Below are 14,878 nucleotides of genomic sequence, written 5' to 3' on the forward strand. Positions count from 1 at the left end.
CAGTCAGTTCTCGCGGTAAAAAGTCCGTTAACGTTAAAAAATGGGCAAGTGTTAGGAATGGGCAAGGCAATCAAGCGAGGCCCACGCCTCAGGAGAAAATGGGAGACTGACATCCCAAAGGATGTGCCAAAAACACACCGTACCGTCCCAATTGAGCTAGGTTTACACAACAGCTAATCTACTAACCTCCAGCTCCAACACGACACACAGCAAGAAGACATGATTCAACAGCCAGAGAAACAAGTTAACAAAGAGATATATATATATATATATATATATATACACTATACACATATATCTGGTGTATGTATACAAGTATATACTGTACATTAGACATTACAGTGTTGAACGCTTTGTTGCTTTATTAGTGGGATGATCGTTTTGGCCATTGCCTAGCACTTGCCGCAAAATTCAAGTTTAAATGGATACGGTAGTTCACTCCCAAAAATCACTCCACACCTTCCAGGTCATTTTCTTTTTTAGATTTTTTCTTTTTTTTTTAAACCAACAATTTTCCAATGATTTAACTAGTCTAGCAAGATGTGTAACATTCATCTGCTGTAAACTGCTGTCCATGGAAAACAAAATGGTGGCAACAGAGCCATGCTACCTTAAAGTCCAAGCTACAAGATCAAATTACGGGGGAAATAAAACGGGGTAAGCTAAACGATGCAAATGGAAAAGACTGTCGAAAAGGGTTGCCAGCCTTCATTTTAACCGCTTCCGTCAGCAGAAGGGAAATGTGCTTCATCTGCGTGACTATTAACCCGATCTCATGTGAAAAAAACGCAACTGTTCTGGAAGGCGGTGATTTCGTATGAATTCATACAATGTGATTTTACAATGTACGATTACGGAGAAAAAAAAACAATAACCATCATTGATTGGGCTGTGAGCAAGTCGTACGAAAATGTACGAATGAGATTTATACAAATTAGCGATTCGCCAAACGCAAAACAGTCACAAATTGCCACAAGATCATGCTGGTTTTATCGAGAACCATCTCAATTGACGAGATCTAAATGGATGCTGGATGCTGCTCAAAAATGAGAAAATGCTGTGCACGATTCATGACAGCACCTTTAAATTTCACTTAAATGTATCTTCATCCGGACACTTTTCATTACAAGTTGTGCTAATCTACTAGCATCGTAAAAATGTCCTTTTATGAAGGTGGTACGTTGGCTCATGTTTGATATCCCTGAGAACAGATGTGATTCAGGAATACAGATTCAGAGTGACACTGGATTTAAGTGTGACATCACATGATGTTGAGTTAAAATGAAAGCTGGCAATTAAAACGCACAAAAATCAGGATTGTTTAATTTAAACTAAAGTACGATTGAATCTAGTCAGACACAATGAAAATAAGTAGCACTGTAGTCCACTGGATAATTTCAAGAAGCGCATACATATCAAAACCTATTACAGTTTTATCTAAAATGATCAAGCTATATCGTCATAATTAGAATGTACTAAAAAAATAGTCATGATTTCTTTTTCATTCGTGTAATAAAGTCATCCTCGTCATAATTATAGCCTAAAAAAAAAGAACGAAAATCAAGCGGTTTTGCATATCTAGCGTTAGCATTTAAGGTAGTATGGCACACACACACCCCTTTTAAAACATTCAAGGGTGGGGATCCAATTAATGCCTTGATTACAATTCTGTCGTACAGCAATTCCTTTCTCCTAGATTTCATCAGTGAGAGCTTTGGTTAGTTGAAACCATGTGAGACCAGCAAAACAGTGGAACTAAATAAATAAAAAGAAGAGAGAGGAGGAAAGAAAGAAAAACGAAGAAATACTATGAAAAAGAAAAATAACGCATTAACAGCATTTTTTTTTTGTCTTGAAGTGACTATAAAGAGAAAGTTCTATCCTTACTGGTCCTACGATTGCTAATGAATACCTCTACATCTTAACATTAAGTACATAACACCTACAACTACTCACTAAAGAGAGAGTGAGATATAGAGAAAGGGCAAAAACGACAAAAGGAGAGTGAGAGGAGTGGGGGAAATGTGGAAAAATACCAACCGAGAAGTGTATAGACCACTACACTGGCATCAAGACAGCACTCTTTTACAAGGTAAAGTCATATTCCTGTTTGATTTTTTTTTCATCTTTTTTTTTTCGTACACACTACTAAAATACAATGATCAACATAATATTACTGAATGAGGTGACAGGGAATGAAGAGAAACAATTGATAAATACAGTACATAATATCTGTATTATTGTCATTGTTATATTTAGTATAATCATTAACATCCACAAAAATATTGATAAAAATCCATCCCTGTTTAAATTCAAAACATGTTCGGGATCGTTTCCTTTCGTTTTTTTTTTCTCTTTGTTGTAACGTTTGTTTTTTTGTTTTTTTTTTAAACAGCTAGCACAAAGTTCTCTCTTTTTATTTTATTTTAAAATCGTATTACTTTATATCTCCTTCTTAAGAAAGAATCCAGCATTCTGCCTCACCTGCTAGTGAAATGAACACTAAAAACACAATTAAATAAAGGAAAATAAACCATTTCGACAAGGTCGAATAAACAGCATACACATGTCAGTCGATTCATATTCGCAAATATCATTCATATTTCCAAATGCCATTTGTGTCTCATCAAAATCCAGTCCCCACATGTACAACAAATGTGTGTAGCAGCTACTGGTTTCAATCAGTTTCAGTGTTTCTGAGGAAATGAACTATTGCTACCAATAAAACTCATCTCTGATATTCTAGAATAAAATCCCTGGAAGGAGATCGTTTATTTCTTTCAAAGTACAGTCTTCAAATCAACGTAAGCCAAGACTGGAAATTCGCAAGTGTTATCCCGTGTGGAAAAATTCCTTCACATGACCCTTGTTCGAGACTGTCAGTTCACATGTGCAAATAGAAAAATGATAAATTCTCTCTCACAGTGCAATGAGTTACTTAATTTCAAAACAACACTTTAATATCTCTTTTTTTTCTCAATATCTGTCTCAGGATAAAATAAATTAATTTTAATCTCCTTTAAAGTAATTCTCACAGGACTGAGGTAATGGTATAAAAGATTCTTCTTCTTTTTTTTCTGATCATAGAAGCAATGTTGAAATATTGCCTTTGCTATTCAACTCGTTCCGTGTAAAAATCTCCACACAGACACGCGACGGAAAAAAAAGAAGCTCATACAAGACGACGTAATGAAACGTGAAATGTCTCGACACGGTTTTGAAATTATAATTCATGTGTGCTTTGGATTTTCTTTTTCGTTTTGTTATGACGCTGATTTCTGTATACCTTGTGAAGTAGATTCTCTTCGTAAGCGTAACGTACTATCTAATCTGTATGCTGGTATGACACCTGCACAGTATTTACAAAGCGTGCTAACAGTGTTGGATTGACTTTCGTCCGTACTGGGGTAAAATCACGGCCTTTTTGTGCTACAGATGGACCTCGGTTACTGCATTGAGCCTCAAAGATATATTTTTGCACTGACATATTTCGCCTTGCGCACAATACAACCTCTATGACACCATCACAAAAATATGGTTCTCTCTCAGAAACAGTTTGATGCAGTGAACAGAAGAATATTTACAGTTTCAGAATTCTTTTCTTTTTAAATCTCACAAAGTATTAAAAGGAAAGCTTTATCTTTTTCTTGTTTTTTTTCTTCATCATCGACAACAAAAATGACATTTATAAAAAAGGACTGTGAAAATATTGTAGTCCTCTTATTGCCCAAAATAGGTAATCATGGTTAACAAGACATCACGATAAACATTGAACAGAGCTACTAAGATCTTTTTTTTTTCTTTTTTTTTCTTTTGAGTTATCCACTCATTGCGATATAGGCTTGAATTAAAAATGCCACCTTTTCAATCAGTTTTCTTGCTCGTATGAAAATGTGATCGGTCAAGGGCTGTGAAATGAAACTGCAATTGGAATATTACTAGCTCAAAAAACAAAACAGCAACAACAACAAAAAAAGGACATTAGTTCATGTTTACATAGTCGCTCTCGTCAGAGAACATTCAAGAACAATGAAGAACATCTAGAAACTTTGAAAGAAAGAAACGTTGGTTGAGTCAACGTGTACACAATAAAAGATGAATAAAACTCTTCTAAAAGGGGAAAAAAGGACAAAGAAATCAAATCAAATCCTAAGTTAAGGTCAGGGCTACACTAGGATAACATATTCAAAAGCCAGGGTTTCAGTATAGTACAGCAGATTCTTTAGTTGTTGTATTTTTTTCTTCTTCTTTCTGAGATGATTCTGACATTTCGGTTTGTTCTTCGTGTGGCGCCATCTCAGCTTTAGATTCCCGTTCAGCGCTGTAGTGCTTGAAGTTTAATGGCCTTTACCTGTACACAGAACCAATTAAAAACTCCGGCCAGTCTTCCCCGGGCCTCCTGATAAACTCTGCTGGAGCAAACAGAGAAGCGGCTCAGCAATCTCATAATTCTGTCATCATTTACTCAGCCTTCACTTCAGGTTCAAAACCTGAATCAGAGTTTTATTTCTTCTGTTGTAAACAAAGGAACACATTTTAAAAATGTTGGAAACTGGTAGCTATTGACTCCTTTAGCAGTGTTTCTCAACCACGTTCCTGGAGGATCACAAACATTGCATGTTTTGGATGTCTACATTGTCTGTCACACCCATTACAGGACTTTTGTCTCTGCTAATGAGCTCATGATCTGGATCATGCGTGTTTGGTTAAGGAGCCATGGAAAATGTGCAAAGCTGATGGTCCTCCAAGAACGTGGTTGAGAAACAATGTGTATATATAGCATTATTATATATATAGCATTCATTACAATATGTTCTTTAGTTTTCAACAGAAAAAAGAAACACACAAAGGTTTAGAAACACTTGTAGGTGAGTAAATAGTGAGTAAAGTTTCATTTTTGGGTGAACTATACATTTAAGTAGAGTGATGTGTGCTGCATCTGAGCCTTACTGCAGCAATAATGATGTTAGGTTGGTGAATTTACATGAACACTGTTCACACACATTTAGATAAATTATGTTTTTTGACAAAAAACAAATCAAGAAAACACATTTTTATGTTGCTTTAACTTATTTTAATGAGTATTTTTTGTCACTTTGACTAAGTTGACATGATTATAAAAGTTCATTTGATTTAACTAAAACATTTAAGGCAGCCTTTTTAGTGCACATTTCACATTAGAATTTCAGTTTTGTAATCTCATTCATGTTAAAAACAAACAAACCAAGCTTCTGATTTGTAGATAAATACACTAACATTCTAAAATATGGGTTTAGAAAGTTGATATACTGATGCTACTCAGAGAACCTTTCAATCAAAGCATCACGGATGAATTTTGATTTAGTTTGGTTCTAAACTATGGAAAACAGTAATACAGAATTAGTAGATGTGTCTAAACTTCCAAATTGCGGCAGTGTAATAAACACCCAAATATTTAGACAATTTCACTTCAGTTAAACTGTCATTTAATTAAATAGATAGGGATGTAACAATGAACAGCAAACCAGTTGAAAATCAATTCAAATCATTTGAAATGCCAAACAAATCCTACTAGAACTGTAGAAGGAGAATGAATCTCAGGGGGGAACTGATTGTTTGATATTTTTAGATGGTATTTTCTGCTTGTGTTACCTCTGAATGATACAAATCGATGTTCAGCACTGCTTTGTGATTATCGGTAACACTAAGGTCAGCTTTTCATTTACTGTATAATGACTTCAGTATCATTTTGATAATCAAACGGTGAAATCGAAATCACTGAATCATTACATCCCTAAAAATTGCTCTCCTTACAAGAATATACTGACTTTTGGAAAAGCAATGTGTTTGATAAACTGAAGCATCTGATGGTACACAATAAATCTAGTTTAAACAAACTGTATATTGACTTGGTCTGGCTGAAAGTTTGCTGCCGACAGCTTTAAACTGAAGTAGAGATGTTATATTGTTCACTTATATCAAGTGATGCCACTGTCAGCATCTTTTCATTATAAGCCCTACTTGTTTAGGCTCAGATCCAGAACACATCGGCACTTTTATTCAAACACATTTTATATCAACACAGAGTTCAGACATTTACACAACACAACACATATGTCAGTGTTTCACGCATGCAGAAACCCTTCGGATGTCCATCCGACCAGGAAATGACAAGTTAAGAACCTGCTTGTGCAAAACCCCCTCTCCGCCGCGGTTGCTTTCTCTGACTGCTGATGTGTACTTCAATCAAACGTTTGGAGAATCCATACAGATGGAGCGATTCAACCTACTCATTAAATCAATCATCCGTTTTGCCTCGAGGACAAAATGAGAAGCTCTTTAGGAAGATTATGGACAACAAACCGCAGTCCGCAGGCCTCTTATTCAGACGACAGGTCACAGGTAAATGCCATAAAGCCACAGAGTCTGGCGTAATCGCACTTGATGCATCGCCGTGGGAGAAATGAGAGAGAGAGAAAAAAACAGTCCGGGTGCAAATATTAACTAAGTATAGAGGAGGAATTTGGAAGGAGTAAATGCGCATCCACTTTATTCACAAACACGCCGCATTTAAATAAGCGAGTCATCTCCGATTTAGCCATATCTGGCATCTCAGCATATACTCAAAATCACCTTTAAGCCCTTAAGACCCAGCCATACAAGCGCAGTGATTACAGAAACAGCACCTTATCCCGAAAAACCTGATGAATTACATCAGATGGCACCTAAGTCAACAGATTCTCAGCAAAGAGGGCTCGCTTCCAGGTGCGCACTAATCAAAGCCGCAACACCTGTGCATAATATCCAAATACAGCACTTCATAGAGGATACGAGGCGATACGAGCGCCTGTCGCCAATACAGCTCTGGCAGTGAAAGAAAGCAACTGCGCAGTTTCCAGTCAAACCGTTCGCAGACTTCATGCATGAAAGGAGAAGTCAGATGACAGACAGGCAGGCGGAGGATAAAGGAGGAACTAGTGACAAAAAGTAATGGAGGAAATGTGTAGCCGCCACGAAAACGGTGTTTGCCAAGCGGGAAACACTTTTAAAAGGCTTTTAAAGGGCTTCAAACTGTAGAAGCAATAATAGCGGAGATGTTCATTGAGAAGTAAGGCCTCTGAAAATCAAGTTGTTGCATATGAAGTTGAATTTGCACTGTCTGGGATGTAAAAAAAAAGCCCTGTAAAAGCCTTACGGGTGTTGATGAGAAATAAAAGAGCTACGGGGATTCAACGTAAATGAGATCAAAATGAGAGGGGACCAAAATGAATGCAGCAGGAAGATAGTGGAGTGAATAGATACATAATTATGAAGGCACAAATATAAAAATATATATATTTGATAAATGGTACAAGGATATCTACCTCAAATGAGATGGCAACCAACCACCTGTTAGGTTTCAATGGTATCCGTTTGTAAAAGCTGTCGCAATCAAAGGACCCTAAAAGTGTACAGTTAGTAATGGTGTCAGTATGCATTCTGAGTGAAAAGGCTAATATTTCTCTCACTTGTAAGTCAATTCAATCATTGCATGTGTTGCTAGCATGAATGAATGTTATCTATTACCCTTAGAGATCAGTGCAGATCATTCCCCAAGTCTGATCTGATGAACAGCATGAGGGAGAGCAGGAAGAACTGTAATGCTCAGGACGTGTAACTTCACGCACAGTACACTGTGGCTATATTTTATCAGGGTAAAACCAATCAAACACTTTTAAAGGCTGCTTGCTTCAAATGTTGCAATAAATATTGATTGTTTTGCTGCAGTGTGTTTGCAAGTTCGGCAAGAAAGTTGTAGTAAAGTTGATGGTGTAGTTAAAAGTTGTGTTATTTTTAGTTAAGCGATGTAATTGTTTTAAACGATTATATTAATGATTAAATATACTTCCATTTGCTATGCATTTACTATAACTTTATCATATCCCCATTTTAAATGTACTGTTTAAAAGGATAGTTCACCCAAAATGGAAAATTCTGTCATTATTTATTCATCATCAATTTGCTCCAAACCTGTTTGAATTTCTTTCTTTTGTTGAACACAAAAGAAAATATACTGAAGAAGGATTACGAAAAACGACCAATGACTTGCATAGCAATTTTCAATCCTATTATGGATGTCTGTATCCAACATTCTTATTCAACATTCTTCATCTTGTTTTTTGTTCAAATGGAACAAGTTCATTAAACTTTAGAACTGCTTGAATGTAAGTAAATGGAGAAGAATTTTGTTTCTGGGTGAACTATCCTTCAAGTTTTGTTTTGCATATGTAAAGACAATTTTATTAATGATCTTATTATTAAATTTATATTTGAGTATTTATATTCCTAAATTACTTCAATCAATCAGATCACTTAAACTGCTAACAATAAAATCACCAGCCACTATATTACATACACCTGTCCAATTGCTCGTTACACAAATTTCCAATCAGCCAATCACTTGGCAGCATCTCAGTCTTGACCATGTCTACATGGTCAAATGCATTATCTGCTGCAGTTCAAACCGGGCATCAGAATGGGGAAGAAAGCTGATTTAGGCAGCAGCAGAAGACCACACCGGGTGCCACTCCTGTCAGCAAACTGGAAATGAGGCTAGAATTGGCACAAGCTTGCCAAAATTAGACATTAGATTGGAAAAACATTGCTTGGTCTGAGGAGTCTCAATTTCTGCTGCAACATTCGAAAGGTAGGGTCAGAATTTGGCGTCAAAACCATGAAAGCATGGATCCATCCTGCCTTATATCAACGGTTCAGGCTGGTGGTGTAATGGTATGGGGTGTATTTTCTTGGCACACTTTGAGCCCATTAGTACCAATTGAGCATCATGTCAACGCCACAGCCTATCTGAGTATTGTTGCTGACCATGTTTATTGCTTTATGACTACAATGTTCCCATCTTCTGATGGCTAGTTCCAGCAGGATAACACGCCATGTCATAAAGCGCGAATAATATCAGACTGGTTTCTTGAACATGACAATGAGTTCACAGTACTCATATGGCCTCCACAGTCACCTGAACTCAATCCAATAGAGCACCTTTGGGATGTGGTGGAACGGGAGATTCGCATCATGAATGTGCAGTAGACAAATCTGAAACAACTGCGTAATGCTATCATGTCAATATGGACTGAATTCTCTGAGGAATATTTCCAGTACCTTGTTGAATCTATGCCATGAATGATTAAAGCAGTTATGAAGGTAAAAGGGGTCAAACCCGGTACTAGTAAGTTGTAACTAAAAAAGAGGCCAGTGAGTGTATATAAATGAGGTATTTACAAAAAAAAAGGAGACTTGAAAATATTAAGTCAAAATTCTTCAATTTGATTATTGTTTTAATGATTTTTAATGTTCGTTAAAATGATGTGTTTTGGGAAGTACAGCATGGCAATTCACTTTTAGTTTAACTGTGTTTTTTTTTTTGCCCTCATCTTGAATTTGTGGGGAACAAAGTGTTACAATTATTCCTGCTCTCAATTGTACTATTTTTTTGCCAAACAAAGCAAAATGAAGCAAATATATACATTTCAATAAATCAGAGAGAATGTCAAGTATTCTGTTGTAAGAGGGAACAGAAGGTTTAATTCAAGTAATTATATATAATCATTAACATTCATGCCAACAATAACAACATTAATCAATTCATCTGGAAATCACAATTCATGCAGCAAACATAAGCTGTCGGAAATCACACATAAGCCTCAATCTAAGCAGCAAAACTGTGAACTTCACCAGCGTCAGGCTCCGGTCCAAACACAGGGGAACGCGAGCACCGGTGAGATGTATGCGTTTATAGAAAGAAATCTTTTGTGCAAACAAAAAGCTTTTCAGTTTGTGAGAAACAGCAGTTCATGTCAGGCAGTCTTTCTGCCTCCAGAACTCTGTCAATCACAGGCGAGATGTTCTGAGGGTTTGAGGCCAACCTAAATTTGACTCTATTTAGGTTAGAAAAACTCCATCTGAAAGTCAAACGCAAGGTGACATTGTTATTCTGAAAATCCCGTTTAGATTTAATGAGTGCTCGGTCTGTTTTGCAAACTGTACTTAAGGGCAGAATAGAGAAAGAGAGAGAGAAAGTCATTTGCTTTTCCTCACAAACAAGAGATTGGAGGGGCATTGAAGGCAGAATGAATCTGAGGTGTGTGCAGATAGGCAATAAACAGTGTCCTCACACACAAAGGCTCTTATTCATTTTTCCAGCAGATCTGGACGCCGTTTTCTTTCCCTTTTTTTATTTCAGCGTCCGGAGCCGGTAATTCCCTCGGCAGGCTGTGATTTAGCACGGCCTCCCTCATCAACCCCCCTGTGAGCGGCTCCTGCTCCTTGTTCTCCTCCATCCAACTCCTGCTCCATCTCTCCGCTCCGCTAAAGGTTAAAAACTAATGCACGGAAGGAATAATGAATGCCTATGGCTTCAAAGGGCAAGACAACATATTCTTATGACAGGGTTTCTCACAAGAGTTTATTATCGCCTTATTGATTTACATATGCACTTTGTGTGGGGGACCTTTCAAAGGCTGCCTCTGGTATGCCCATCATCTGCTGGAAAAATAAAAAAGCCTTTGTGTGCGGGAAACAAAATACCGGGTTGAAAATGAGAGAAGAACTAATTGTGAGATTTCTGTCCTCCGGGCTGGCACATGAACAAAAGCACACTGACACATCACACTGCCGCTGACAGCCGGTACAAGTTCACAGTTTGTTATCCTGAAGTTGACAGAGAGAGAGGAATGCAGAAATGTTAGCAATGCTAAAAAGCAACGCTATCTAACTGGAGCTATTTGCCAGGGCACCTGCTTTGCGCTAATGAGACGGTGATTTCACATTTTCCAGCCTTCAAAAGAAAGACATTTTTTATAGTCTTGTTCCTGATAATTAGTATGGGTAAAACATGCACATCTATCTCACCTTTGGACCCAATGCGAGCCATTACGTCTCAGATGATTTATTTAGCTCCTCTCTGCATAACGTCATGTATTTGCTGCTTTTGATTTCACGTCCCCGCATATCACACGTTCTTTTAGTCCTATTAGTTGTGTTAGAAATATTCAGCGCTGCAGGACAAATTCGCTTTGAAAAATTGATTAGCTAATTAATTTATTAGCTAGATTACTTTGTGGAGGGAAAGTTTTGTTCAAGGTATTTCAGTGTATTTAAAATTGCCGTCAATCTTGCCTAGTTTCTATGCATATCATGGCGGGATTTTTTGCGTATACATTTTCGGCTGATTACCAAATGATTGAGAACAGCAGTGGAACCGCCGTTTCTGCATGTTAAAAAGCCAATTTAGGTTCCTGGATCAGGCCAAGTATATCAGATTATGGTTGTTCGCTGCATTTGGGAGCAAATTGTGCTGTTTAAATTGCCTTCAGCACATATTTCGGGGGTGTATTTGCCCTGTTACACAATTAAGCAAGCTGACAGCTAAGGCCACGGTGCTATAATACTAATACAAATATGCTGTGATACAAATATGAGCAGACTATAATGCTGTTAATCATTTTCATTCTCTTTTGATGTTAAATGGTTAGTGGGTGTAGGACAGGGGCTCACCAACCTTTTGGAAACTGAGAGCTACTTCTTGGGTACCGATTAGTGTGAAGGGCTACCAGTTATTAAATAACACATTTCTCTTAATTTACTTTTAATTATATGTTATTATTAACAATTAATAATATTCATCTATGTGAAGACATTGATCATGTTAATGATTTCTCACAGTAGTTGTCAACAATGGTTTAATAAGTTAGATAAATATCAATATGCAACACTTCATTTGTCTAAAATTGTTTTTAAAGTTTTGTTAATATATAACTTAAAGTAATTTTTAAATTTACACCAATGCAAATGTGATTTAAAAAGAATAACTATAAAAATATTAGATGCAGCTTACTCATATGTGGTGTTATGGTGCGCTATTTTTAGAACAGGCCCGCGGGCAACTCATGTGAACCTGCCGGGCTACCTGGTGCCCACAGGCACCATGTTGGTGACCCCTGGTGTAGGATTTACAGATAAACGGTTGTTACTTGGACGTTTAACTTAAGGGTTTTTCGGAAATAATTAAATATATTTAATTATAATTTCTTATGTTAATTTAGATATAAAAAAAAAACTAATTAATTAATTTAATTAATTTAACTAATTAATTTAAATGACGAGATGCACCCAATAAATAATTTACCTTTAATTACAGTGCATCTAGAAAGTATTCATGGAGCTTCACTTTTTTCACAGATTTTTTGTTACAGCCTTATTCCAGAATCAATTAAATTTATTTTTTCCCTCAAAACTCTACATACAATACCCCATAATGACAATGTGAAAAACTGATTATTGAAATTGTTGCAAATTTATTCAAAATAAAAAACCTGAAAAATCACATACATAAAAATGTACATAAGTATTCTCAGCCTTTGCTCAATACTTTGTTGATGCACCTTTGGCAGCATTTACAGTCTCAAGTCTTTTTGAATATGATGCCACAAGCTTGGCACCCTTGTCTTTGAGAACATTTGCCCATTCCTCTTTGCAGTACCTCTCAAGCTCCTTCAGGTTGGATGGCAAGCAACGGTGTACAGCCATTTTCAGATCTCTCTGAAATGTTCAATAGGTCTGTGCTCTGGCTGGGCCACTCAAGGACATTCACCGAGTCGTTATGAAGTCACTGATATTTTAGCGGTGTGCTTTGGGCCATTGTCCTGCTGAAAGACGAACCATTACCCCAGTCTGAGGTCAAGAGCAGAATGAAGCAGGTTATCATTCAGGATGTCTCTGTACATGGCTGCATTCATCTTCCCCTCTATCCGTACTAGTCTTCCAGTTCCTGCTGCTGAAAAACATTCCCACAGTAGAGGTCTGGGACCCAACCAGGTTTCTTGTGGCGCGGGAATAAATTTCCGAATAAATCGCGGGAGCGGTCAGTAACTCTGGTGTAAATTGAACGGGAGCGGGCGGTCTAACAATATCGCTCCCAACTCCCGAGCACGCGTATGTATGTGTGTGAATGAGAGAGCGTGATGCTGTGTTTAGCTTGTTTCTTGCTGTCTATGTGTGTGTGTGTGTGTATGTGTGTGAATGAGAGAGAGCTTTGTGCTGTCTATGTGTATGTGTGAATGAGAGAGAGCGTGATGCTGTCTGTGTCACTTGCTTGGTGCTGTATGTCTTTGTGTTTTTACAGACAGCTTGTTATAGGCTGTCTGGATTCTGTATAGCTGGGTGGTTTTGGTTTTGTTCACCTAACCCTAACATCTCGAGAATGATCAGTGGAAACAGAATGTACATGAGCTCATTTTAGAGCGTCACCCCAAAGGCTGTGAATACTTATGTACATGTGATTTTTCAGGTTTTTTTATATATATATATATATATATATATATATATATATATATATATATATATATATATATATATAAATTTGCAACAATTTTAAAAACTCTTTTTTTCACATTGTGTGTTTGGAATTTTGAGAAAATATATGAATTTAATCCATTCTGGAATAAGGCTGTAACATAAAAAATGTGGAAAAAGTGGAGAGCTATGAATACTTTCTGGATGCACTGTATATGAGTGCATTTTATCAGCTGCTCACTTTCCAACATTAACCTTTGATCTGCTATAAACTATCACAAAAAAACAACCAGGCTAGCATCTAAAAGCATCAACTCTCTGTCAGGGAAGGTGGCGAATGCATTAGATGGGCAGAACAGAGAGACAGTGAGAGATGGTGGTGAACAGGGTACTTACAGCAATGCTGTGTCCGAAGCCGGAGCCAGGCTGGGGGCTAGCAGCGCTAATGTAGTTGCCCACGCCGGAGTCCTGGCTGGTGGGGCCGTACAGGTCAGCCACTGGCCCGGGGCTGCTGGCTCCAGGAAAGGCTCCAGGCCGGGGCGGGTTGGTGCCTGCCAGAGAAGCGGCCGTGCCAACAGTAATGTGAGGAGGGGTTGCTAGTGTTTAGCATGACTAACAAGCTTAGCACTAGCATGCACTATAAGCTCAATATGGAGTCATGTGTGTATGTCTATACTGCTTGGGGTGTTTTGAGAATAGTGGTGCAATTTTTTCAACCAAAAGGGATCCAAACACATAGATGTACACAAAGAGTACCGGTCCAAAGTTTGGGATTAGACATTTTTAAAATAATCCTATTCAGCTCAGTTAGGCTGCATTTATTTGATGAGAAATACAATGAAAAATGAAATATTATTACAATTTAAAAGAATTGAAAGTTGTTTATCATTTTATTTATTCCTCTAAAGTTACTTCACTCTCACGTCACATGATCCTTCAGAACTCTTAATATAACTAATACATTGATCTGCTGATGAAGATACATTTATTATTATTATCAGTGTTGAAAACTGTTGGGCTGCTTCATATTTTTGTGTAAGCTGCCCTATCATTCAAAAGCACCATTAAAATGTATTAATTTTAGCTAAAGAAATTTAGATCATAAATATATAATGAATAAATAGTAATTATAAAACAAATGGTTGCTAAATTGTGTTATTTTTAACTCTCTTTTCATCAAAAACTGCTAAAAATGAATGAGTACCATCAGCTATGTATCCATTCAAAAATACAAATTAAATTTGTGCAAAACTGGAACATCACATAAAAGACGTGCAAATAAAGCAGCATTTCCATCCAATTAATCAAAGAAAACAAAATCATCACTTCCTGATTAACTAGCGCCAAATATTAACAGTAAAAGTGAAAATTGCTGCGGTATGAGAAGCTGCATCAATCTTTTCTTTATTTAATAAATGACTTGCACCTCAAAAGACAAATACTTAAATGCAATGAACGTGTAAAACTTTAAACGTTAAACAAGGAGCACAGATGCTCTTGACAGTTCTGGAGGCCATTAATAATATAATAACACTAATACGGAAATGGTTAA

At 37.0% G+C, this 14,878-nt stretch overlaps 1 protein-coding gene across 51 annotated transcripts in view; it reads right to left on the reverse strand.

The window, feature by feature from the left end:
• Positions 1-3,269: 3,269 nt before the first annotated feature.
• msi2b (musashi RNA-binding protein 2b) overlaps positions 3,270-14,878 on the reverse strand; it is a 413,474-nt gene continuing 401,865 nt past the window's right edge. For 22 of the 51 annotated variants that reach the window (XM_073922868.1, XM_073922856.1, XM_073922859.1 and 19 more), the window contains 3 exons: positions 13,723-13,877; positions 7,344-7,420; positions 3,270-4,409 (listed from right to left, as the gene is read on the reverse strand). In XM_073922868.1, the coding sequence (XP_073778969.1) occupies positions 7,379-7,420; positions 13,723-13,877 (197 nt within the window). In that variant the 3' untranslated portion in view covers positions 3,270-4,409; positions 7,344-7,378. 51 annotated transcript variants of the gene reach the window in all.

This window comes from Danio rerio, chromosome 15 (assembly GCF_049306965.1).
Source record: "Danio rerio strain Tuebingen ecotype United States chromosome 15, GRCz12tu, whole genome shotgun sequence".
NCBI classification, from domain to species: Eukaryota; Metazoa; Chordata; class Actinopteri; order Cypriniformes; family Danionidae; genus Danio; species Danio rerio.